The following is a 24,868-nucleotide window of genomic DNA, read 5'->3' as shown; positions in this document are numbered from 1 at the left end:
GTTGCCAGCGGTGGGTGGAGATGAATGGCTGGCCCCTGTAAAGAATAAAGCCTTTGGGAGGTTGAGTGTTCCTTTTCCTCAGAATACTCCTGATCAATGGTGAGAGCAGCAAAGCCACGCCACTCACACCATTGTTTCCTTTTTGAAACCCTACATTAGATGGAATGAGGCATTGTACTTTCATTTTTTTGTTGTTGCATGAGAGCCAGTTCAATATCAGCTAGACCAACATTGACATCTAAATGTACTACTACCAAGCTTATTTCAATATCACAACTAAGCCACATAAAACATTTCACATTGGCTATTTACAAATTAAAACTGAGAAACTCAATTTATGACCTCTGGTTCAATGTATTTCTTTAGAATTAACAGGGATTTGAAACAAGCTAACCAACTTTAGGAAAGTCCTAATCAGAATTTATACCATCCTATAAAAAAAACAGTATAGCGTTCATGACCATAATAAAGAATTCTATAAATATTTACAAATGGTTGACCAACTAATTTATCTCCTTTCTAGATACCTCTCTGGTCCCAAAGAGCTTAAAAAACAGAGCTCATTGTATATCTTCTCCCATAAACTAATGCTGGTTAAGCAAGCATACTTTGCACACATTAAAACAGCCAGTGGGCATCTGTTTCCAGCTCTGTTGAAGTTTTCTTATGTTGGTACTATTATATAAACAGAATTTCTGAGCAAGAGCTTGACAGCAGTTACTGTACATGAGACTTGACAAAGCAAAACCTGTCTAGAGAAGTCCAGTGTGTCATTGACAGTGCATATCAAGCTGCAGTATTTATATAGAAATATCTAAGCGCCTTGTTAATGGATATTTCACCAATGTCCTTAATTTGTACTCTCACTAGACTAACTAGAGTTGAGCTCTTCCCTTGGATGCTGAGCAGAACACGTCCAATGGCGAGCTAGCGTTGCAGGCAGGGATCTCATAGGCTCCTAGACAGAGCCATCACCAGCCCTATGAGGATTAACAGAATTGTGTGTCCAGATCCTCCTGAATTTGAGTTGGAAATCTTGATACGTCCTTCTACAGCTGGGTGCACCTTCTTCCTCTCAGTAATGTAGCTGGCCACCACCGAAATGTCCATGTCACCTGTAAGATAAACTATTTTCAACCCCCATGAACCAGTTAACCAACACCTTATCTGGTAAATAATAGTTGTGCAACAGAAAATGCTCAAGGGGTTCCTGTTCATAAAATAAGTTATGAGTCTGCAGAAAGGAGCTCATCCCTAGAGATATTATCAGTGTCCCAAAAGGCACCCTGGCCTATTCCTTATTTAGTGGACTACGGGGTTGGGGTCAATTACATTGCGGACAATTCAGGAAGTACACTGAAATTCCAACTTCAATTCTCTTAATGCTTTGAGGAAAATGTAGAATTTGGTTTACTTTCTGAATTGACCCCAATCCTGGTGCACTATACAGGGAATTGGTAGTCTCCAATGGCACCCTTAGTGTTCTAATCTATTCAATTCTGTGAGCTCACCACTGTCGTGTTTCAGCTTCTCCTCTTTGATCATGGAGAATCCGTCTCCTCCTTCCACCAAGTAGGAGGGCAGGACCACCTTGTATAGTCTGCTGTTGTCCAGTGGCTCATAGACGGGCACCCGGCAGTTTGTACAGAGCACACTGATACTCCTGGCACGCTCCCCTGGGGGCCTTGACATATCATACTCTACATGGAATCCTATTGAGATTATAGGAGTGAAATAAAGTCAGTCCAAAACACTTGTCCTCATTCCTCTCCATGTAGTTTGACTAAGAGGGAAAAGCTAAACGATAGTAAATTCAATTTAGGTGCACAGGTTCTTGGGGATAGATAGCTGGAGACAAGTGCCTGATGTAACCTAAACCAGTTGACATTATGACCCTCTTTACCAATGAAATGGAGACTGATACCTGATACTTGAAGGAATTCCCCTGTGTTCCCTCCATATCTCCTGACAGAGTGCTCAAAAGCTTTCCTCAGAGTGGAGCCCTTCAGCTGCACCAGATCATAGGTGCCTCCAAACGGCAACACAGCAATCAGGTCTTCCATCGTGATGGAACCTAACAAAATACATTTAAATCAGTTTCCACATTGAGGGAGAAAACCCCAGAAATGGCAAACAAGGCTGGTTTCCTGGACACAGATTAAGTCCTGGACAACAACAAAAAACAAGCTCAATGCAGAATCTCCAATTTTCTGCTGTTGTCCAGGAAACAGCCCCATAAAAGGCAAACGCACCATTTCGGCTGCGTTCATCTATGGATGACCGTATTGATCCCCCTTGGACGATGCAGGAGCTGACATGGTTCCACTGAAGCTCATCTGCATATTTAATGTTGTGGTGTACCTACAGCAAAATAACAGGATTTCATCAGTAGGCTACAGACTGACCGAAAGGTACCAGGTTTGGGTAGCTGTCCTGGATACTAACTCACCATAGCGTCGCAGATTAGGTTTCCCAGGTTGCACTCTCGGAACCTGCACTCTTCAAACGTTCCATTGAGATACACCAGGGTCTCCCCCACATACTGGGAGGAGTAATTTGCCAGGGCCTTTTTCCACTTGTTTACATCAGCAAGAATACTGGGGTCTGACAAGAAGAAATCATATGCAGTTTATTCACGAGAGTACTCCACACGATACAGGTTACCACAGGTTATAAACCAAAAATGACGTCATTAGTTCCAACACCAACCCGTGCCATCTCCGTTCCAGTACAAAGGCTGTATCTCAAGCCTTCCCACATCCGTCTCCCTACCAATTTAATATAATTTACGAGTCAAGGTTTTCTCGTGTAGATAAGCATTCTAGCCAGTCTGATTCATTTGTACCAAGGAACAGACAGTCATTGTTCTAACTCTTGACCACATTCACACACACATTCAGTACTGGGATCAAGAAAGAAAACTCATACATTTACAGCAACATAATATTATTTGGATTAGTCAGTCCTGATTAATGTATACATAATTAGTCATCATTGATAAAAATTCCCTTCAGTCGGCCCAGAATCAAAATGAATGACTCCCCAGAATCGGCCCATTTCCATCTACTGGAAATTGTCAACTTAGCCGGCATTTTACCAGGATTGCCCCAGAAGCGTCCCGATGCAAATTTAAATGTATACAAAATTACCCAAATAAGTAATTTAAATTACTATTATACATTTTATGCATACAAATTATACCCATCCACACAAAAGTATGTCGGAGGAAACACCGTACACCTGGTGACCATGTCAGCGTGCATGCGCCTGGCCCGCCACAGGAGTCGCTACAGCACAAGGACATCCCGGCCGGCCAAACCCTCCCCGAACTCGGACGACTCCGGGCCAATTGTGCGTTGCCTCATGGGTCTCCTGGTCGTGGCCGGCACGAGTATAGAACTAGCATCTTTGGCAAGCAGTTTGCACTGCGATGCATGGTCTTAGACCGCTCCCCCACTCGGGAGGCTCCAGCCACAAAGTTAATGCGTATCAATTGCCTTGCACAAAGCATCAAAATACTACTTAAACAGGACTCTTAAAGAAATTCATTTTTAAAATGAATTGTATTTTTTGATCAAACATTGAGAATGTATTTTTCTATTGAAATATTATTTATATAAAGCAGCCCGTGTAATCATCTGCCAGAGAGTAGGCCCGAGCCCCAAGTAATACATTTGGGCCAGATAACTCACACCGGAATCGGCCGGAGTTCAAATCCCTGCATCCTAACCATAAGCAATACTGCCGAAGGCGGCCCAGACTTAGGCCACATGACGTCGGCAGAGTCTGACTATCAGCCGGAATTGGCCCAGATCCACTGTGCTAACTGGGTAACTAGGTTGACATGTTATGCTTGGCCCGCTCAGTTTTCCACAAGAAAATGGCCAAAAAAAGAAAGAGTAGAACTTGCTCACCTGCTTTTACTCTGTGATTTGACTATTAGATGTTCAATGGAATAGTTTCACCTTTTTAAAACGAGAGTTCAGTTCACCTTAAAATAAGGGTCAGATGTAAATGAATCACTACTCACATGAAATAGTAGTCTTCAGAAGTGACTGTCGAAGAAAACAAACAACTAGGGCTTTACAATGGTGGTGAAACTTGGAAGTGACAGGTTTGACTGATGCTGAATTTTGGCACTTTAGCAAGCCTTTATTCATATTAAAAGTATTTATTGAATTCTCCATGTGACTATATTAAAGTGCACTTCATTTAGCAGAACAGGCTTTTAAAATTCAATATCAAAGGTATTTTATTAGGATCCACATTAGCTGTTGCAAAAGCAGCAGCTACTCTTCCTGGGGTTCCACACAAAACATAATACAGATCATTATACAAGAACAGCTCATGGACAGAACAAATTATTTTTTTTACAGGCACATGTAGCCTAAATATCAATGCATACACACAAACTATCTAGGTCAAATAGGGGAGAGGCATTGGGCCACGAAGTGTTGCTTTATCTTAAAAAAAAAAAAAAAAACAGGTTTGCTGTTTATTTGAGCAATATGAGATGGAAGGAAGTTCCATGCAATAATAATACTGTACGTTTTCTTGAATTTGTTCTGGATTTGGGGACTAAGAAAAGACCCCTTGTGGCATGTCTGGTGGGATAAGTGTGCGTCAGAGTTGTGTGTAAGTTGACTAGGCAAACAATTTGGGAATTTCAACATGAATGTTTCTTTCCTGGATATAGCCACTATATTGTGATCAATGCATCCAATGGGTACGGATACAGCTTTAGAACAAAGTTCTACAGTATTAGTAAAAATGTGATCGATACATGTGGATGATCTTGTTCCTGTAGTGGTTGATTAATAACCTGAACCAGATTAGACACTGGTTACAGTGAGAAGCTTCCTCTTGAGCGGACAGCTTGATGAAAACCAGTCAATAGTCAGGTCCCCAGGAAAGTAGACTTCTCGGTTTACATACATTATCAAGCATTTCACATATTATTTAGATAGCCTATAGCAACACCCCAAAAGAAAAGGCTTTAGATGTGCCAAGTGAACCTGCAACCACAACACTTCAATAACACGTCAAGTGTAAGATAAGATAAGATCTTCTCTAAGCATTACAGGGATATGGCTCTGAATATATACAGCAACTCCTCCCCCATAAGCATTTCTGTCTCTTCTATAAATGTTATATCCTTGTATTGCTACTGATGCATCAAATTAATTATCTAAGCGATGGCTAATACATGACTGTTATCTGATGATACCAAGTTGATTTCATGGACCTTATATGGCTACATATCAATACGGGCTATTTTCAGCCGTTTCCTGGGTAACTTATCAGAGATAGACATAATATTAAAGGGACGCAAAAAGGCACTACATTTGTGGAACAACCCTACTATATAAAGTTGAATACTTTTATATATTAATAAAAATTATACTGATAGTGGTACTGAAACTGACGTAGTCTTCACGTTAAAATTCTAATAAATAGCAGATTGTAACAGTGAACTCATGCTTAAGCGAAACACATTCTCATTGAATTAGTAAATATGAAATAAAAGCTTGAAGTAGAAGGTCAATGGTATGTGTCCACAGTAATGTTCAGTAGTGTTCTCCACCAGACATTCAAATGATTACAAAACATAGGACAGTATCACCATGCTACACAGAGTCAAGAAAACCAAAACGTGCTATTTTCACACTTACTTCACAAGTGATAAAATAAACAGTAGCACTGCTGATGCAAACAGATGTCCATTTCACAGTGTAGGTCCGAAATGGCACCCTATTTCCTATACTACTTTTGATAAGGGCCAATAGGGCTCTGTTCAAAAGTAGTGGACTATATACTGTAGAGAATAGGGTGCCATTTAAGACACACTTACTGGCAACTTCATCTCATTTTACTCAGTAGTACTGTACTCACCCTCTGGTACAGAGCTGTCCAGCAGGATGGGGTTGCCTGTGGACTGGACCACATTGCCAGCCTCATCAAATGTCACCTTGAGGTAACCCAGATATTTCCCAAAAGCAAAGGCCTGCACCACAGGGACGTCCCGCCCATCCTCTGATTTCACCATGACGGGGTAAGGACCTGCCGGAACCTCAGAGGAAGGTTTCTCTCCTATCGAAACAGTGAATGTAAACAATGGAATGAATTGAATGTTTTTACATATCAAGCATCAGTTGCATTGTAATCATGCTTAAGAAAACAGCCTAGCAATTAAACAACACCTAAATAACTATGAATGCATTAAGATATAAACTGGGTTTCAATTAGCTGCTGTATAACAGAATGGATCCAGGCCATACTTTCCCACCACATCAGCCTGAACTACACTGACTTTCCAGGCAGAATTACTGAACAAAGGGCTTACTGTTTGTGGTTTAGTGAACTGTTCTAAAGTGTAGGCCTCACATCAAAGGGAATCCTTATAGCCATCACAGAGTCCTCGCTCTTTAAAAAAAGAAAAAGCAGCATAGCATAGGTACTGAACTTGCAAGCATGGGAACCAGCCAGTGCACTGATTCTAACCAATATGAAGCATGGCTGCTGTTGTGGAAAAAGCTCAGCACGGCACAAGCTAACTGTGGCTACATCCCAAATGGCACCCTAATCTCTTTGTAGGGAGTGCCATTTGGGACGCACGCAAAAACAAAAGGCAAGGATCGGCATCAGGTAAGACAGGTGGCAGATACTCATTGTTCCAGCTTTTTGATATTGCACTCATTAAGGATGTGGATCCCTCAAATCACAGACCAAGAGCTGCTGAGGCATAAAGTAATATACTGCCTGTGTGGTAAAAACAGCAAGGTGTGGTTGTTGGTTGAGTTTTTAGTAAGCCTTCTTCCTTCAGGACTGAAGGCAGAATTTATGTGCTTGTTGTTTTGGAGTTTCTATGGTGCTGTGAGTGAGACCACTGATGCTTCCAATTATATTTCCAGTCTGTTTTTCCATTACATGATGTCATGGTTGGATCGCTTGTAAGGAAGGAAAACTGAAGACAGCCAGGGACACATGCATGTTCAGTTCGGGAATCAACTGTAGGTTCCACAATTCATTACAAAAACTTATGACAGTTAAAAATGATGGTGTTCGGATGAAATACAAATCATAGAGATTGTAACCTCGTCCCCAAGCTCAGAGAGAGAGCCCTGGCTGGCAGATGAAACTACTATGATTGTAAATATTAAACAAAAGTAGTCTGTGGTAAACAATGCATACCGTACCGTTGTACAGAAATGTGTTGCTGTGTCCTCCAATGACCACATCCACGCCCTTCACCCTTCTGGCTATTTCTTTGTCCGTAACGAAGCCAGAGTGACCAAGGGCGATGATCTTGTTGACCCCCAGGGTGATGAGTTTGTCAACCTGGGGCTGAAGGGCATCAATCTCATCCTCAAACACTAAGTTAGGTCCTGCAACAGAATGAGGAACAAAAATACATTTTATATCAGGGAAATTATTTAAATGTTTCCCAAACTTAGTCCTTATGACCCCAAGTGGTGCACATTTTGTTTTTTGCCCTAACACTACACAGCTGATTCAAATGATCAAAGCTTGGTGATTAGTTCATTATTTGAATCAGCTGTGTAGTGCGACGGCGAAAAACAAAACGTGCACCCCTTGCGGTCCCGACGGCCGAGTTTGAGAAACCCTGATCTAGAGGAAGACATTATTAAAATCATAGTGTAAATAATGGAAGCAAACATGAAGCAACCTGGACAGAGCAATCAATATGGATTATTGTGACGAGAGTAGGAGAGGAGCGAATGCATGTATATGAAACTGAATAGAGGGAGAATAAAAGGATTGAGGAGAGAAGGAAGGAAGATACATTAAGAGGGGGAGCTAAAACTTCAATCAAAACCTTAATCAAGTCAAAACATAATTGTACCCGTTTGTGACAGGGCAGGTGTTTCCTTTGAAGTGTATCCAACCACGCCCACTTTCTGAGAGCCAACATCAAATATCTTATATGGGAAATAAAGCCCGCTGATGTGTGGGGCAAGTGTGTCATCTGCTTTGATGTTAGCACTGAGGACTGTGCACTTCACCTCCTGGAGAAATGGCTTGATAAGTCCCTCCACGTTATTGTCAAACTCATGATTCCCCAGAGCCTATAAAGTTACAAACAAAGGCAAAGGTCAACCACAATATTTCCCGATTAACAACAATGTTCAACCAACCATACTGTTCTGGTGTTATTGTGCTGCCAAGTCCATTTTAGATGAGTTTATCTAATGTTTTTCTTCATCTAATTGCTACGTAAGTGCATGTCCCCTAACAACTGATGGAAAGAAAAAATATATATTATTTGTTTTATACATAACTAATTAGCATCCTCCTGGGGTAGGCTTCCTGACCATATTATGAATATGGCTTCAATTTTTCCCAGACAATGTCACACTGAGAATTGAAGACCTTTGTCTGGACTTGTCTTGTCCACCACATTGACACCTTGCTCCAGGCTACTTGTCCCTTGTACGTCACAGATGAATACACCGCGGAGTACCCGATCCCTAAAGACCCTACGGAAAATATATCTCTACACACCAGTGTGCATCCCAAATGGCACCCTTTTATAGTGTACTACTTTTAACAAAAAGGCCCCTGGTCAAACGTAGTGCACTGTATAGGGCAGGGTACTCATCTCTTACCCTATGGAGGTCTGGAGCCTGCTGGTTTTCTGTTCTACCTGATAATTAAATCTAATCAAACTGTCACATGCGCCGAATACAACAAGAAAATATTGACCAAATAAACTAAAGTAAAAAATAAAATAAGTAACAATAAAATAACAATAACGAGGCTATATATAGGGGGTGCTGTAACCAAGTCAGTGTGCGGGGTTACAGGTTAGTTGATAAAGTAATTTGTACATTTAGGTAGGGGTGAAGTGACTGTGCATAGATAATAAACTTTGAGTAGCAGCAGTGTACAAAACAAATGGGGGGTCAATGTAAATAGTCTGGTGGCCATTTGATAAATTGTTCAGCAGTCTTATGGCTTGGGGTTAGAAGCTGTTAAGGAGCCTTTTGGTCCTAGACTTGGCGCTCCGGTAACACTTGACGTGCGGTATCAGAGAAAACAGTCTATGACGTGGGTGACTGGAGTCTCTGATAATTTTATGGGCTTTCCTCTGACACTGCCTATTATATAGGTCCTGGGTGGCAGGAAGCTTGGCCCCAGTGAAGCTGTTAAGGAGCCTTTTGGTCCTAGACTTGCCGCTCCGATACCACTTGACGTGCGGTATCAGAGAAAACAGTCTATGTGGGTGACTGGAGTCTCTGATAATTTTATGGGCTTTCCTCTGACACTGCCTATTATATAGGTCCTGGGTGGCAGGAAGCTTGGCCCCAGTGATGTACTGGGCCGTACGCACTACCCTCTGTAGCGCTTCACGGTCAGATGCCGAACAGTTGTCATTCCAGGCGGTGATGCAACCGGTCAGGATGCTCTCGATGGTGCAGCTGTAGAACGTTTTGAGGATCTGGGTCCCATGCCAAGTCTTTTCAGTCTCCTGAGGTGGAAAAGGTTTTGGTGGGCCCTCCTCACAACTGTCTTGTTATGTTTGGACCATGATAGTTAGTTGGTGATGTGGACACCAAGGAAGCTTTCAACCTGCTCCACTACAGCCCCGTCAATGAGAATGGGGGCTGTTCGGCCCGCTTTTTCCTGTAACCCACGATCAGCTCCTTTGTCTTGCTCACATTGAGGAAGAGGTTGTTGTCCTGGCACCACACTGCCAGGTCTCTGATCTCCTCCCTATAGGCTGTCTCATTGTTATCATTGATCAGGCCTACCACTGTTGTGTCGTCAGCAAACTTAATGATGGTGTTGGAGTCGTGCTTGGCCATGCAGTCGCGGGTGAACAGGGAGTACAGAAGGGGCCCCAGTACTGAGGAGCAGCGTGGCAGACGTGTTGTTGCCTAACCTTATCACCTGTGGGCGGCCCGTCAGAAAGTCTGGGATCCAGTTGAAGAGGGAGGTGCTTAGTCCCAGGGTCCTTGCTTAGTGATGAGCTTTGTGGCCACTATGGTGTTGACCGCTGAGCTGTAGTCAATGAACAGCATTCTCACATAGGTGTTCCTATTGTCCAGGTGGGAAAGTGTGGAGTGCGATTGAGATTGTGTCATCTGTGGATCTGTTGGGGCGGTATGCGAATTGGAGTGGATCTAGGGTATCCGGGAGGATGCTGTTGATGTGAGCCATGACCAACCTTTCAAAGTACTTCAAGGCTACCGACATGAGTGCTACGGGGTGGTAATAATTTAGGAAGGTTACCTTCACTTCCTTGGGTACAGGGACTATGGTTGTCTGCTTGAAACATGTAGGTATTACAGACTTGGTCAGGGAGAGGTTGAAAATGTCAATAAAGACACTTGCCAGTTGGTCGGCGCATACTTTGAGTACACGTCCTGTTAATGCTTCTGGCCCTGCAGCTTTGTGAATGTTGACCTGTTTGAAGGTGTTACGTTCCCCAGTTTCTGTGTTGTAGTTTGTGTATTTGAGTGTGTTTCAGGAGACGGCTTCCTGCAATCCCCCAGCAGCTGATTGGTCGAGTCCACGATTATTTGGAGAGCTGACCCCGCCCCCTCGTCAGGATGCAGCTGTCTCCAATTTCCAATGCCTTCTGAAGCTATAAAAGCCAGTGTTCTGTAGTTCAGGGGAGCGATTGATTGTGATATAGATCATTGCTGAGAGAGAAGGTTGATGACTGCGGGTTATAGCATGTTGGTCGTTGGTATGTACTATGTTAGTTGTTGTTGGTGGTGGTAGCAGCTTTGGTGTGTTTTTGCTTTGTCAGAGCTTCTTTAATGGCCTGAGTTATTTTTTTCTTCTCAGTTTTGTTGTGAAGTGGATTGTTTAATATTCTGTTTCATTTGTTCCCAGGGGGAAGGGGAAGGCACCTAGGGAGTGCTTAGGCAAGAGGCCCGCGGGCATACATATACTCGTAGTATATTCACCGTCTTGGCACACTAGGTAAGACCTGGGTGGACCACCCCCTATATTTTGGTAGGGCAACAGGTGGTGCCAAATTAGGTGGGTAGGCAGGTAAGGTAGGAGAGGGGGCTTTGAGATTTACTTTCTTTGCTTTGGTTCCGTCCAGCCCTTTTTCCCCATATTACCGTGTGAAGGAATAAATTCCTAGTAAACGGTAAATTCTCTGCCTTTTGTCATCCTTACTCACACCTACAGTCCATACCTCTTTCACTTCACGGAGAGTTGCGTTGTAGCAGGGTGTTGCGTTCCCTCAGAGGCGTGCGTAACAGAAGGTCTTGCTCACATCGGCTACCGAGAGTCTTATCACACAGTCGTCCGGAACAGCTGGTACTCTCATGCATGCTTCAGTGTTGCTTGCCTCGAAGCGAGCATAAAAGTCATTTAGCTGGTCTGATTGAAGCTGCCCAGTGACGCGAACATATCTGGATTTCCCTTTGTAGTCCTTAATAGTTTTCAAGCCCTGCCACATCCGACAAGCGTCAGAGCCGGTGTAGTAAAATTCAATCTTAATCCTGTGTTGACACTTTGCCTGTTTGATGGTTCATCTGAGGGCGTAGTGGGATTTCTTATAAGCGTCCGGATTAGTGTCCCGCTCCTTGAAAGTGGCAGCTATAGCCTTTAGCTCTATGCGGATGTTTCCTGTAATCCATGGCTTCTGGTTGGGATATGTTACTTAGTCACTGTGGGGACGACGCAATTGTTGCTTCCCGGGACAACCATGCGTAAAATTTATGCAAAACAGTCCTGTCGTGTAGCATCCATCATTTGACCACTTCCGTATTGAGTGAGTCACTGGTACTTCCTGCCTTAGTTTCTGCTTGTAAACAGGAATCAGGATAGAATCATGGTCAGATTTTCCAAATGGAGGGCGGGGGAGAGCTTTGTATGCATCTGTGTGGAGTAAAGGTCTAGTTTTTTTTTTTCCCCCTCTGGTTGCACATGTGACATGCTGGTAAAACTGATTTAAGTTTGCCTGCATTAAAGTCAAAGCAACACCCATCTGCGTTAGAAGTTCAAAATGAGGGCTCTCCAACCCTGTTCCTGGAAAACTAACGTTCTATAGGGCTGTGGTCCAAACACTTAAGACACACCCACTTACCCTCGCCTTATGCCCTTGGGGGAATCTCCATCGCCATCTTGGAGGGTGGTCCAAATGATTAGCCAAGCAAGGGAAGTTTGCAAAGTAAGCCCCTCAGTCCTCGTTTTCAGTCGGCTTTGAGTGTACAATTATGTTCACTCCGGGCCTGAAACGCCCCATAATTCAATCGGCGACAATGGTACCTCCGCTAAGAAAAGTCTGCGAAAACTTAAACATCAATGGAGAAGTCAACATGCAAGTAAGTAAAAACGAATGCCAATAAGTTAGAAATGTTGCTACTATGTAAAAAGTTTGTTTTTGTTTGGTTATCTTTTGGAAAGTGTAGAAATAAAACATTTTCCTTCAGAAGTTCCAGCTGGGCAGGCTAACGTCAGTTAGCTAATTTATTTTCTAGTTATACGTATATTAATAATTATATATTTAATATAAGTAGACATGCACTCATAATTGACTGTAGCGCAAGTTACCAGTGACTGAAACCGCAATCAGAGGGATGAACGAGTGGTGAATTTCCGGCCAAGGGTGGTTCATTTAAAAATAAATCCTTCCTTCCTTCCTACCTCGCCCCTTGCAAGCAGTGTATACTTGCGAGCAGTGTAAACGTCATCAGAAGTGTCCACTTAATTTAAAAATATTTATAAATTGGGTGGTTCGAGCGCTGAATGCTGATTGGCTGACAGCTGTGGTATAACAGACCATATACCACGGGTATGACAAAACATGTATTTTTACTGCTCTAATTACATCGGTAACCAGTTTATAATAGCAATAAGGCACCTCAGGGGTTTGTGGCATATGGCTATGGGCTGTATCCAGGCACTGTTGTGTTTGAGAACAGCCCTTATCCATGGTATATTGGCCATATACCACATATTGGCCATATATTGCTTAAATATACACTGCTCAAAAAAATAAAGGGAACACTTAAACAACACAATGTAACTCCAAGTCAATCACACTTCTGTGAAATCAAACTGTCCACTTAGGAAGCAACACTGATTGACAAATTTCACATGCTGTTGTGCAAATGGAATAGACAACAGGTGGAAATTATAGGCAATTAGCAAGACACCCCCAATAAAGGAGTGGTTCTGCAGGTGGGGACCACAGACCACTTCTCAGTTCCTATGCTTCCTGGCTGATGTTTTGGTCACTTTTGAATGCTGGCGGTGCTTTCACTCTATTGGTAGCATGAGACGGAGTCTACAACCCACACAAGCGGTTCAGGTAGTGCAGCTCATCCAGGATGGCACATCAATGCGAGCTGTGGCAGGAAGGCATTGATTCTATGGACTGGCCCGCCCGTTCCCCAGACCTGAATCCAATTGAGCACATCTGGGACATGTCTTGCTCCATCCACCAACGCCACGTTGCACCACAGACTGTCCAGGAGTTGGCGGATGCTTTAGTCCAGGTCTGGGAGGAGATCCTTCAGGAGACCATCATCAGGAGCATGCCCAGGCGTTGTAGGGAGGTCATACAGGCACGTGGAGGCCACACACACTACTGAGCCTCATTTTGACTTGTTTTAAGGACATTACATCAAACTTTAATTTTGTGTGACTCCAAATCCAGACCTCCATGGGTTGATAAATTTGATTTCCATTGATAATTTGTGTGATTTTTGTCAGCACATTCAACTATGTAAAGAAAAAAGTATTTAATAAGAATATTTCATTCATTCAGATCTAGGATGTGTTATTTTAGTGTTCCCTTTATTTTTTTGAGCAGTGTATCATAAGAATGTGGTACTGGTAATGTTGAGAACCCTGACTGACATAGGTATGTGGAGCCAAACAGGACCAGAACATCTTGTGCTTTCTCAGTTAGGCAGGAGACAGCTTCCTGCTGTAGATGAACAACCCAGAACTGTGTGTTTGCTTCAAAGTATCTTGCTTCAATCAGTTTATTCCAGTTCAGAATAAAAATGACTTGTATTTTGACAGCAACGGTTCCAACCTAGACTTGTTTCCAACTATTTCTACAGTAAGATGTACAGTAGGCTTGATCATTTTTCATCTTCAGTTGTAGTTACTTAGCTAGCTACTGATAGCTCAACCCTAACTCGCGTTGCCTAACGTTAGCTATTAGCTGTGTACAAGGCCAGGGGACTGTTTGAAAGAGAAACTCGCATAAACTACTGAGACAGTACTCCCTTAGTTCTGCTTATCACCTTTTTCTAAAATGACAATGCCTTGCTAGTTTACCTACTTTCCACTGTCGAAACACTGTTTCCTGACGCATTCTGCCCTGTTCTGAAAGAATTCCCTAGGTATACAGCCATGCTGTGGATATTTAGTCAGGACGTGTCGTTATAGTTATAGGATTTTTTTTCGTTTTCATTGTCTCATTAAGTTACTAAGCACTTCCCCCCCACAAATCACATTGAGGGATCTCCTCGTTAATTCTCAAAGTTTGTATGAAAGAGAAACTCATCGGTGTATTTATTGCCTTTTCGTGACGATTGAGCTCAGTCAGAACTTGTTGCTAGCATGAGTCAATTTGGGGAGTGGCAATGACAAGTCAGTGGCTGACAGCGCATCTGCTGTTAAACGACAGCGCTGCAGCTTGTCACCGAGTGAACGTCAAGAACACTCAAGAAAAGAAAGATCTGGTAAACCGCGAAGCACACCGGCAGCTGCCATACTGAGCAGAGACCGCTACTAAGCAGTGAGCGCACTGAACAGAGACCGCAGTTGCACTTGGCCAAATCAATTCACTAACTAATTATACATGTACTATGACACGTCGCGACCCATACTTTAAGAAAGGCTGTGTTAGAGACTTTTCCAATCATTGTTGAGATCTGATATCCTGCAAAGTGCAAGAGGAGAGGTAGGCCAGACAATATCAACCAATCACATTTCTTAAATCCTTTCGGGGTAAATTCCAGCTACGCATGGAGAGGACAGTTCGGCCTAACAATAATACTTACAAAACGCGTGCTTGTGACGAAGAGCTACCTAAGTAAGTAACTGAAAGATGGTGTATATAAGGTAATTTCTTCAAATTTGTGAGGGTAGCTAATTAGTTGATCAATCATCATTTTCCGCTACTTCACTCAATCCCGTTTTAAAAAAGGATCATTTCCTAACACTAACCAGAAAATGTTTCCTTGGACACATGTTTCCAGATTTTCATAAAACAGCCACACATGGGGTCAAGATTCTGCGTCACTAAGTTTTGCCCGAGGCAAATAAATGAGTAGGCTAGTCTTGGTGCGCTTCAATTAGCTCGTTCAATACAGCTGAGCAGGGGTTGCGTCGCACCGCCACTTCTCACAATTGTGGTCCTTTAGTAAAGTTTGATCAAAGCTGAATCAATGTCTTGGAAGATCATAATGATTCATTAGTATTCAACATATCGGATACAAACTTAACAGCATAGTATAACGTTACTGTTACACCAAAAACACCACCTCAGTTGTTATGAGATTTTAGGATGGTTAGCTAGATAGCTGAATAGTAAATATATATATATATATATATATATATAATAACAATGTGCTTTTATTGAAACAAAATACTGGAAGGTTAAAACCATCTGCTCTAATTTGCTCACAAATTCTAAATGCAGATATTCCCATGAAACTGGCATGCAGATGCAGTTTGGACCTTTCACCGTTAAACGTGAAGAATTATCATTCACGATTGACAGTGATAATGGCCTATTTTGAAATAGTGATAGTGTCCGGAGAATGTCGTGCCAAATCATTCTGTTGTCCCGCATATGGGTATTTTAAATGTGGTCACCCAGAGAGCATCCTCCATTATGAAATTATACAGTCGCCCACATTAATATTCTACTGGAATGATGTGAACTGCTTACCATCGCATCGTAGCCAAGTTTATTCATAAAATAGGCAGCCTCGGCTCCCTTATATACATTAAACCAAACGGTTCCCTGAAATTGGTCGCCTGCGTCCAGCAGCATCACGTTCTTCTCCCGGCTCCGGATCTCCTGTATTTTCGTAAACCTCCTTGCCACACCGGCAAAACACGGAGGCTTGGTGCATTTGCCGTAACTGTTGCTCGTCTCCTCAACCCTTGCGTGGACGTCGTTGGTGTGAAGCAAGGTGAGTTCCCACGCTTCCACAGTAGAAACATGACTACAGATGCAGAGGTAGAGTAGAAGACCCTTCATAGACTCACTCACTGCCATCTTGTCGTTGACAGCGCACTGTATTAGAACACAGAAGTTCACCCGTACATTGACTGCACCAGAAGGCGTGGACACAAGAAGGGGTGTTCTTCTCCAATCGTAGCATACCATTTACATAGCTTGAGTTGGTTTATGTGTTTACAGTGTGCAGTAACTTGATAAGGAATGCCCACACGCAATTCAATATTACTTTCAACCTAATTAAAGGTGTACAGCCATGCACAAACACAGCAAAGTGATACAGCCCACTCAACCATCGCATTGAACAGGTACAACTCTGGGTGATGACGTTTCCCATTTGATGATGTCAAGGCCAATGCCAATAATAACCATGAACACATGAATAGTAATCATACTATATTGCAGGTAAGTACAATAACATATTCAATGTAATTATTTATATAATGTCCACACTATAACACTTCTCCCACCTTAATTTCAATCCCCCTGTGAGAAAATAACATATGATTAACAAGTAAACCACATCAGTGTTTTCTTTTCAACATTTTAGAACGTCTGCTAGTGTTACTGTAAATGTAAACAAACAAAAAATGACAGTCCTTATTTATTTTCCACTAAGTCTGCTGTTCCAAACAAACACTAACACCACAAGCCTCTTCGTCTCAACTACAGAGTTAGTCTTTCATGAGGCTCGTGACTACGCTGTGATCTGCGCTGTACTCCTGGTGTGCAACAACACACGGGTAAGCCGTGTCCCAGTGGAGCTGGGTCTGAGGCCACGGGAGCTGGTTAGGTGTTTGTAAGAGGAAGTCCATTACCCTCTGCAAGAACCACTGAATGCCCCTGTTCCTCATGAACTGTTTCCTGTGGGGTTTCCACTTGTATACTACCACCTGTAGCTGTTCCGTCTGAAAACATGGCATTTTCTTTGTCATAGCGCAGGTGAACGTGATCCTGGTGTCTGCGCATGAATCGACCATCAGTCAGTTTGACCACAAAGGAGACTGGGCCACTCTGACTCAGAATGGTACTTGGCAACCAATGTTGGCTGCTTGTGAAGTTGTGGATGTAGACTGTGTCATTGGGTTTTAACTGTCTCTCCCTCACGAGGTGGTCATGTCTTTCTTTTTGTTTCTCCTGCTTCCATTCCACTCGTGCTTTGATCTCCGGACATAGTACATCCAGGTGAGCTTTTGGCTTTCTGCCCATCAATATCTCAGCTGGAGCCTGTCCTGTTGTTGTTTGTGGTATGATGTGGTACTGGAACGGAGAGAGCTTAGTTGTAATGGTTCCCCCAGTCATCTTTTTGAGCCCCTCTTTCAGTGTCTGCACAGCCTGCTCCTCTCCTCTAAGCTGCTTGAGGCCGGATGAAACGGCGCACTCGGACATGGCGACTCCTGTTTTTCCGCATGAATTCTTGGAACAAATCACAGGTAAAGGTGGCGTTGTCGGACACGAGAGTCAAGCAGACCATAGGTTACAAACGCCTGCCGAAGCTTTTCGATGGTTGTGGTCGCTGTGATGTTGCTCATGATGTGAGCCTCCAGCCACTTGGAATGCGCGTCTACCATGACAAGGAACATGTGGCCCACAAAAGTGCCTGCAAAGTCTATTTTCAGCCTGGACCATGGGCAATCAGGCCACTCACACAGATGTAGTGGCGCCATCTAAAGGGTTGATCTGGCACTCAGAACATGATTTTACTTTTTTTTCTATTTCCTAATCCATGTTAGGCCACCAAATGTAAGATCTGGCTAAACCTTTCATCCGGGAGGCACCCGGGTGAGCCTCATGGACCTCATCCATGACTTGTGAACGGCCAGGGGGTGGAACAACCACTCTGTACCCCCAGTGTATGCAGTCATCCTGCACACTCAGCTCAGTTTTGCACTTGGCATAAGGTCTCAGTCCATCATCCTATATTACAGGAGGCCAGCCTTGCATAAGGAATCTTTGCACTTGTGCCAGGATAGGATCCCGGTCTGTCCATTGTTTGATCTGTTTGGAATTTACAGGTGAGTTTGACAATCTCTCCATTAGGAAAATTGTCTCGGAAGGCACCACAGTTGTGGTGGGCATCTCTGGTAGCGGGTGTCTGAACGCATCTGCGTTTGCATTGTCCTTCCTCACTCTGTACACGACAGTGTACTGGTAAGCTGACAGTGTGATGGCCCAGCGCTGTATCCTTGCTGAAGCCATGGGAGGAATGCATCTTGATTCACTGAAAAGGCTCATCAGTGGTTGGTGGTCAGTGCATATGGTGAAATGACGACGGCAGAGGTACTGATGGAAGCGTTTCACAGCAAACTATGGCCAGACCTTCCTTGTCTAACTGTGAATAACCCTTCTCAGCACTCGTCAGCGTGCGTGGCGAATCAAATGGGTTTCTCAGTTGTGCTGATTGTAGTAGTGCTTTCACTTCCTTGCAAGCTTTCTCTTGAGCTGGCCCCCACTTCCATTTACAGTCTTTGTGGAGCAGCTGATAAAGTGGAGTCAACACTGACAGCTCCGGGAGGAACTTACCATAGTAGTTCAACATGCCCAGGAACGACCTGAGCTCAGACACGTTCTTGGGATTTGGAGCATCCTTGATTGCCCTGACTTTGTCCTCCACAGGACACAGACCCTGCACTGTGATAGTGTGACCTAGGTATGTCACACTCTGTGCTTGGAATGTGCACTTGCTACGCTTCAGGTGCAGCCCTGACTGGAGAATCTCTCTAACACAGATGGTGGAGGTGCTCCTCCTCTGTAACCAGGATGTTGTCCAGGTACACTGGTACATGAGGGATCCCCTGCAGCAGATTGTCCATTGTCCTCTGGAAAATGGCTGGTCTGGATGCCAATCCGAAAACCACGCGGTTGTACCTGAACAAGCCTTTGTGCGTGTTGACTGTGGCTTCATTGCTGTGAACTTGCCTTGCCCAGCCTGCCCACCTTCTGGCTTGCTCCTAGGACCCCTGCATTTTTTTTTTGCTTAATGTCCCTTTTTGTTGCAATTGTGACAGACAGTATGCTTGAACTTAAATTTGTTTGCATAATGTGTTCCCCCACATCTGAAACATTCCACTGCTTTTCCTCTTTTTCCTGCCATCTCTTTTGTCACCTGATGCACTGCACAACTTACACTGTTGGCCTTTTGAATATTTTTTACATGACTAGTGGCCATCTCCATCCCTTGAGATAGTTCCAATGCTCTCTTGAAAGTCAGTGTGACTTCCCCCAGCAAGCGGCACTATATGCTGTCCTCAATAATGCCACAGACTAATCTGTCACGGAGCATGTCCTCTAACATAGCCCCAAAGAAAAAGTGCCAAGAAAGTGTCCCAACCTTTCCACATATTCCGTCAAGTCCTCGTTGTCGTTCACAAACTCAGTGATAGTCCCAATGTTGCCATTATTACGCCAACTTGTCTATGATCATCATTAGCGATTTCCATGTGCTGCTGGTTGTCGGCGTTGCCCTCCAGTGGCGGCTGCTCACCGTCGCTCATTAAGCTAGCTAGCTAACTGACTACCTCCATTGTTTCTTAGCTAGCTAGCACATCGCCCTGTACATGCTGATCCAGTTTTATTCTCGTCGCCAAAAAGATGTAACTTGACAAGGAATGCCCACACGCAATTCAACAATCGTAACTATGCGGCAGAGTTGTGGTACAGAAGCAGCAAATCAACATCCACATTTGTTTTGAGACGTCAGTCAGACGTTAGCAGTCAGATCTGGCATCGACATCGGTTCAAACCCTGTTGCGTCATACATACACACCTAGTAAGACATACATTCAGTAAAGGCAATTAGCTCGACAAGTAGATTATTCTAGCGATTGTTGAATTGAGTTATAACATTTACACAAATGTAACACTTTTGCGTTCTCTCCGACACCCATTTACATGCCAGCACAATGTGTCTGTGCATTGTCAAAGAGCACGAACACGTCACCGGATGTTAATGTTGTACTCAATTTTCTCATTCAAACACTAGAAAAAGAGTGATTCTCTCAAGGTATGCTTAATGCTCTTTTTTTTTATTTTTTTTTTTACATATGATAGCAAGGCTCTGCACCGGTGGCCTGGCCACCAAAACACTATAATATTAACCTTATGCTTATATGCAGGTTATTGTGCCACCTATTGTGAGAACGTGAGGTGGGCGTAACTAACAGGTTTACAAGAGAACACGGGACACAATCTTGGAGAACCATGCAAAGAAGGGTCGCCAGAGTAGAGAACAGGTAAAAGTAGTTTCTGTTTAACACTAGGTTTATTACCCTGTCCTTGGAATACAAAGTGCGTACATGGCCCTATTACATGTTTCAAGTTATATATTGCATGCTTCAAGTTATATATTACATTTTTCAAGTTAGAAAATGAAAACAGATATTGAATTCCACCCACCTGGTCTAGAGTGGCTGTTATAGCCCCCAGTAATTTGTTGTAACACTAATTGCCTCATCAGAACTGCATTGACAATTTAACTGAAAATGACAGTATTCATGAGTTTGATACAGGTTTTATCCAAAATTCAATTTCCCACTTGAATTCATATGCCTGTAGCTCTGTGCACTGATAGTATCACATGCTAAACTTGTAGTTTGCTTGCAGTGGTGTAAAGTACTTAAGTAAAAATACTTTGAAGTATAACTTAAGTATTTTTGGGGGGTATTGTTAGAGGAATTTCTTTCCTCTATGTTCAATTAAAACACTCTGTCCATTTCTAAGAATTTGTAAGATACAGTGCCTTGCGAAAGTATTCGGCCCCCTTGAACTTTGCGACCTTTTGCCACATTTCAGGCTTCAAACATAAAGATATAAAACTATTTTTTTGTGAAGAATCAACAAGTGGGACACAATCATGAAGTGGAACGACATTTATTGGATATTTCAAACTTTCCAAACCATGATGCTGCCACCACCATGTTTGACAGTGGGGATGGTGTGTTCAGGGTGACGAGCTGTGTTGCTTTTACGCCAAACATAACGTTTTGCATTGTTGCCAAAAAGTTCAATTTTGGTTTCATCTGACCAGAGCAGAGGTGTGTCTCCCAGGTGGCTTGTGGCAAACTTTAAACGACACTTTTTATGGATATCTTTAAGAAATGGCTTTCTTCTTGCCACTCTTCCATAAAGGCCAGATTTGTGCAATATACGACTGATTGTTGTCTTATGGACAGAGTCTCCCACCTCAGCTGTAGATCTCTGCAGTTCATCCAGAGTGATCATGGGCCTCTTGGCTGCATCTCTGATCAGTCTTCTCCTTGTATGAGCTGAAAGTTTAGAGGGACAGCCAGGTCTTGGTAGATTTGCAGTGGTCTGATACTCCTTCCATTTCAATATTATCGCTTGCACAGTGCTCCTTGTGATGTTTAAAGCTTGGGAAATATTTTTGTATCCAAATCCGGCTTTAAACTTCTTCACAACAGTATCTCGGACCTGCCTGGTGTGTTCCTTGTTCTTCATGATGCTCTCTGCGCTTTTAACGGACCTCTGAGACTATCACAGTGCAGGTGCATTTATACGGAGACTTGATTACACACAGGTGGATTGTATTTATCATCATTAGTCATTTAGGTCAACATTGGATCATTCAGAGATCCTCACTGAACTTCTGAAGAGAGTTTGCTGCACTGAAAGTAAAGGGGCTGAACAATTTTGCACGCCCAATTTTTCAGTTTTTGATTTGTTAAAAAAGTTTGAAATATCCAAGAAATGTCGTTCCACTTCATGATTGTGTCCCACTTGTTGTTGATTCTTCACAAAAAAATACAGTTTTATATCTTTATGTTTGAAGCCTGAAATGTGGCAAAAGGTCGCAAAGTTCAAGGGGGCCGAATACTTTCGCAAGGCACTGTACTTATTTGCATAAAATGGGCAGAGACCAGTCTCATAATTAGTCAGTAGCGTTTATTTTCGAGAGCTCTACCCATAATAACATGAACATTAGTTTATATACCCCATATTTCATCATAAATGTCTCTCCTCCTCTCAGATACAATGGCAGTATAGTTCACAAGCCTTCCCACATTGTCTGCCACCTGTTAAACAATCTACTACTAGCCCAAGGCCTCTCCCCTCCCTGGGTAGAGACAGAATGTCCTGTAAGGAACACATCATTCCAGCCGGTCTGACGATAGCTCAATTCGTTTCTATCAAGGAACAGAAAGTCCTTGTTCTAATTCTTGACGAAAACTACACACATTACATTCAGTATTATGATTATAATAAGATTCATACATCCATACAGTAACAGAGTAGTATTCTGTTAAGTTATAGTTCTAATTTAAATGTATACATAATTTAGTCATTATTCATAAAAATCCCTTAACAGGTATCTGTACTTTACTATTTATATTTTTGACTACTTTTACTTCACTACATTCCTAAAGAAAACATTGTACTTTTTACTCCATACATTTTCCTTGACAACCAAAAGTACTTGTTATATTTAAATGCTTAGCAGGACAGGAAAATTGTCAAATTCATTCCTACTGCCTCTGGCCTTGTGGACTCACTAAACACAAATGCATATTTTGTAAATAGTGTTGGAGTGTGCCCCTGGCTATCCATACATAAAAAAGAAAATGGTGCTCTCTGGTTTGCTTAATATAAGGAATTTACTTTTGATACTTACAGTGGGGCAAAAAAGTATTTAGTCAGCCACCAATTGTGCAAGTTCTCCCACTTAAAAAGATGAGAGGCCTGTAATTTATCATAGTTACACTTCAACTATGACAGACAAAATGAGAAAAAAAATCCAGAAAATCACATTGTAGGATTTTTAATTAATTTATTTGCAACTTATGGTGGAAAATAAGTATTTGGTCAATAACAAAAGCTTATCTCAATACTTTGTTATATACCCTTTGTTGGCAATGACAGAGGTCAAACGTTTTCTGTAAGTCTTCACAAGGTTTTCACACACTGTTGCTGGTATTTTGGCTCATTCCTCCATGCAGATCTCCTCTAGAGCAGTGATGTTTTGGGGCTGTTGCTGGGCAACACGGACTTTCAACTCCCTTCAAAGATTTTCTATGGGGTTGAGATCTGGTGACTGGCTAGGCCACTCCAGGACCTTGAAATGCTTCTTACGAAGCCACTCTTTCGTTGCCCGGGCGGTGTGTTTGGGATCATTGTCATGCTGAAAGACCCAGCCACGTTTCATCTTCAATGCCCTTGCTGATGGAAGGAGGTTTTCACTCAAAATCTCACGATACATGGCCCCATTCATTCTTTCCTTTACACGGATCAGTCGTCCTGGTCCCTTTGCAGAAAAACAGCCCCAAAGCATGATGTTTCCACCCCCATGCTTCACAGTAGGTATGGTGTTCTTTGGATGCAACTCAGCATTCTTTGTCCTCCAAACATGACGAGTTGAGTTTTTACCAAAAAGTTATATTTTGGTTTCATCTGACCATATGACATTCTCCCAATCTTCTTCTGGATCATCCAAATGCTCTCTAGCAAACTTCAGACGGGCCTGGACATGTACTGGCTTAAGCAGGGGGACACGTCTGGCACTGCAGGATTTGAGTCCCTGGTGGCGTAGTGTGTTACTGATGGTAGGCTTTGTTACTTTGGTCCCTGCTCTCTGCAGGTCATTCACTAGATCCCCCCGTGTGGTTCTGGGATTTTTGCTCACCGTTCTTGTGATCATTTTGACCCCACGGGGTGAAATCTTGCGTGGAGCCCCAGATCGAGGGAGATTATCAGTGGTCTTGTATGTCTTCCATTTCCTAATAATTGCTCCCACAGTTGATTTCTTCAAACCAAGCTGCTTACCTATTGCAGATTCAGTCTTCCCAGCCTGGTGCAGGTCTACAATTTTGTTTCTGGTGTCCTTTGACAGCTCTTTGGTCTTGGCCATAGTGGAGTTTGGAGTGTGACTGTTTGAGGTTGTGGGCAGGTGTCTTTTATACTGATAACAAGTTCAAACAGGTGCCATTAATACAGGTAACGAGTGGAGGACAGAGGAGCCTCTTAAAGAAGAAGTTACAGGTCTGTGAGAGCCAGAAATCTTGCTTGTTTGTAGGTGACCAAATACTTATTTTCCACCATATTTTGCAAATAAATTCATTAAAAATCCTACAATGTGATTTTCTGGATTTTTTTCTTCTCATTTTGTCTGTCATAGTTGAAGTGTACCTATGATGAAAATTACAGGCCTCTCATATTTTTATGTGGGAGAACTTGCACAATTGGTGGCTGACTAAATACGTTTTTGCCCCACTGTAAGTATATTTTAGCAATTACATTTACTTTTGATACTTAAGTACATTTAAAACCCAAATACTTTCACTTTTACTTGTAACTTTCTATTAAGCTATCTATACTTTTACTCAAGATGACAATTGAGTACTTTTTCCATCACTGCTTGATCATAATGACCTTTGGGTAGGTGTTTGTGGGTAATGTAGTGTTGAGACCCCTGATATAGTGTTGAGACCCCTCATCTCTCAACACTATAGCACCCCAAATGGAGGTTCGCCCTGGGCCAAGCTGGATGACTTCCTGTCAGTACTGTGCTTGATTCTTTTGAAAACACTTTTGTGGATCTTTGAATAGGCTCGTTCATATTCCTCCATATGAGGTATACCCCTCAGCCCCTTTAACCCATATAGGCAGGTAAGCACCACATTTGAAATTCAAAGATTAATGAGTTTAAAAGACTCGCACAAA

The 24,868-nt window shown here is 42.7% G+C and overlaps 1 protein-coding gene across 1 annotated transcript; it reads right to left on the bottom strand.

The window, feature by feature from the left end:
- Positions 1-312: 312 nt before the first annotated feature.
- On the bottom strand, positions 313-20,182 carry LOC110522099 (5'-nucleotidase). Its single transcript, XM_021600219.2, has 9 exons — positions 15,902-20,182; positions 7,865-8,087; positions 7,197-7,385; positions 5,893-6,090; positions 2,450-2,604; positions 2,253-2,361; positions 1,925-2,074; positions 1,512-1,712; positions 313-1,115 (listed from the first exon to the last, which is right to left on the bottom strand). Exons 1-9 carry the CDS (start codon positions 16,343-16,345, stop codon positions 949-951), a joined length of 1,836 nt encoding a protein of 611 aa, XP_021455894.1. The 5' UTR covers positions 16,346-20,182; the 3' UTR covers positions 313-948.
- Between the last annotated feature and the right edge of the window lie 4,686 nt (positions 20,183-24,868).

The sequence above is a fragment of the Oncorhynchus mykiss genome, chromosome 4 (assembly GCF_013265735.2).
Source record: "Oncorhynchus mykiss isolate Arlee chromosome 4, USDA_OmykA_1.1, whole genome shotgun sequence".
In the NCBI taxonomy this organism is placed as follows: Eukaryota; Metazoa; Chordata; class Actinopteri; order Salmoniformes; family Salmonidae; genus Oncorhynchus; species Oncorhynchus mykiss.
Note: the sequence above shows the minus strand (reverse complement) of the source record. Positions and strands in the feature narration are given on the sequence as shown.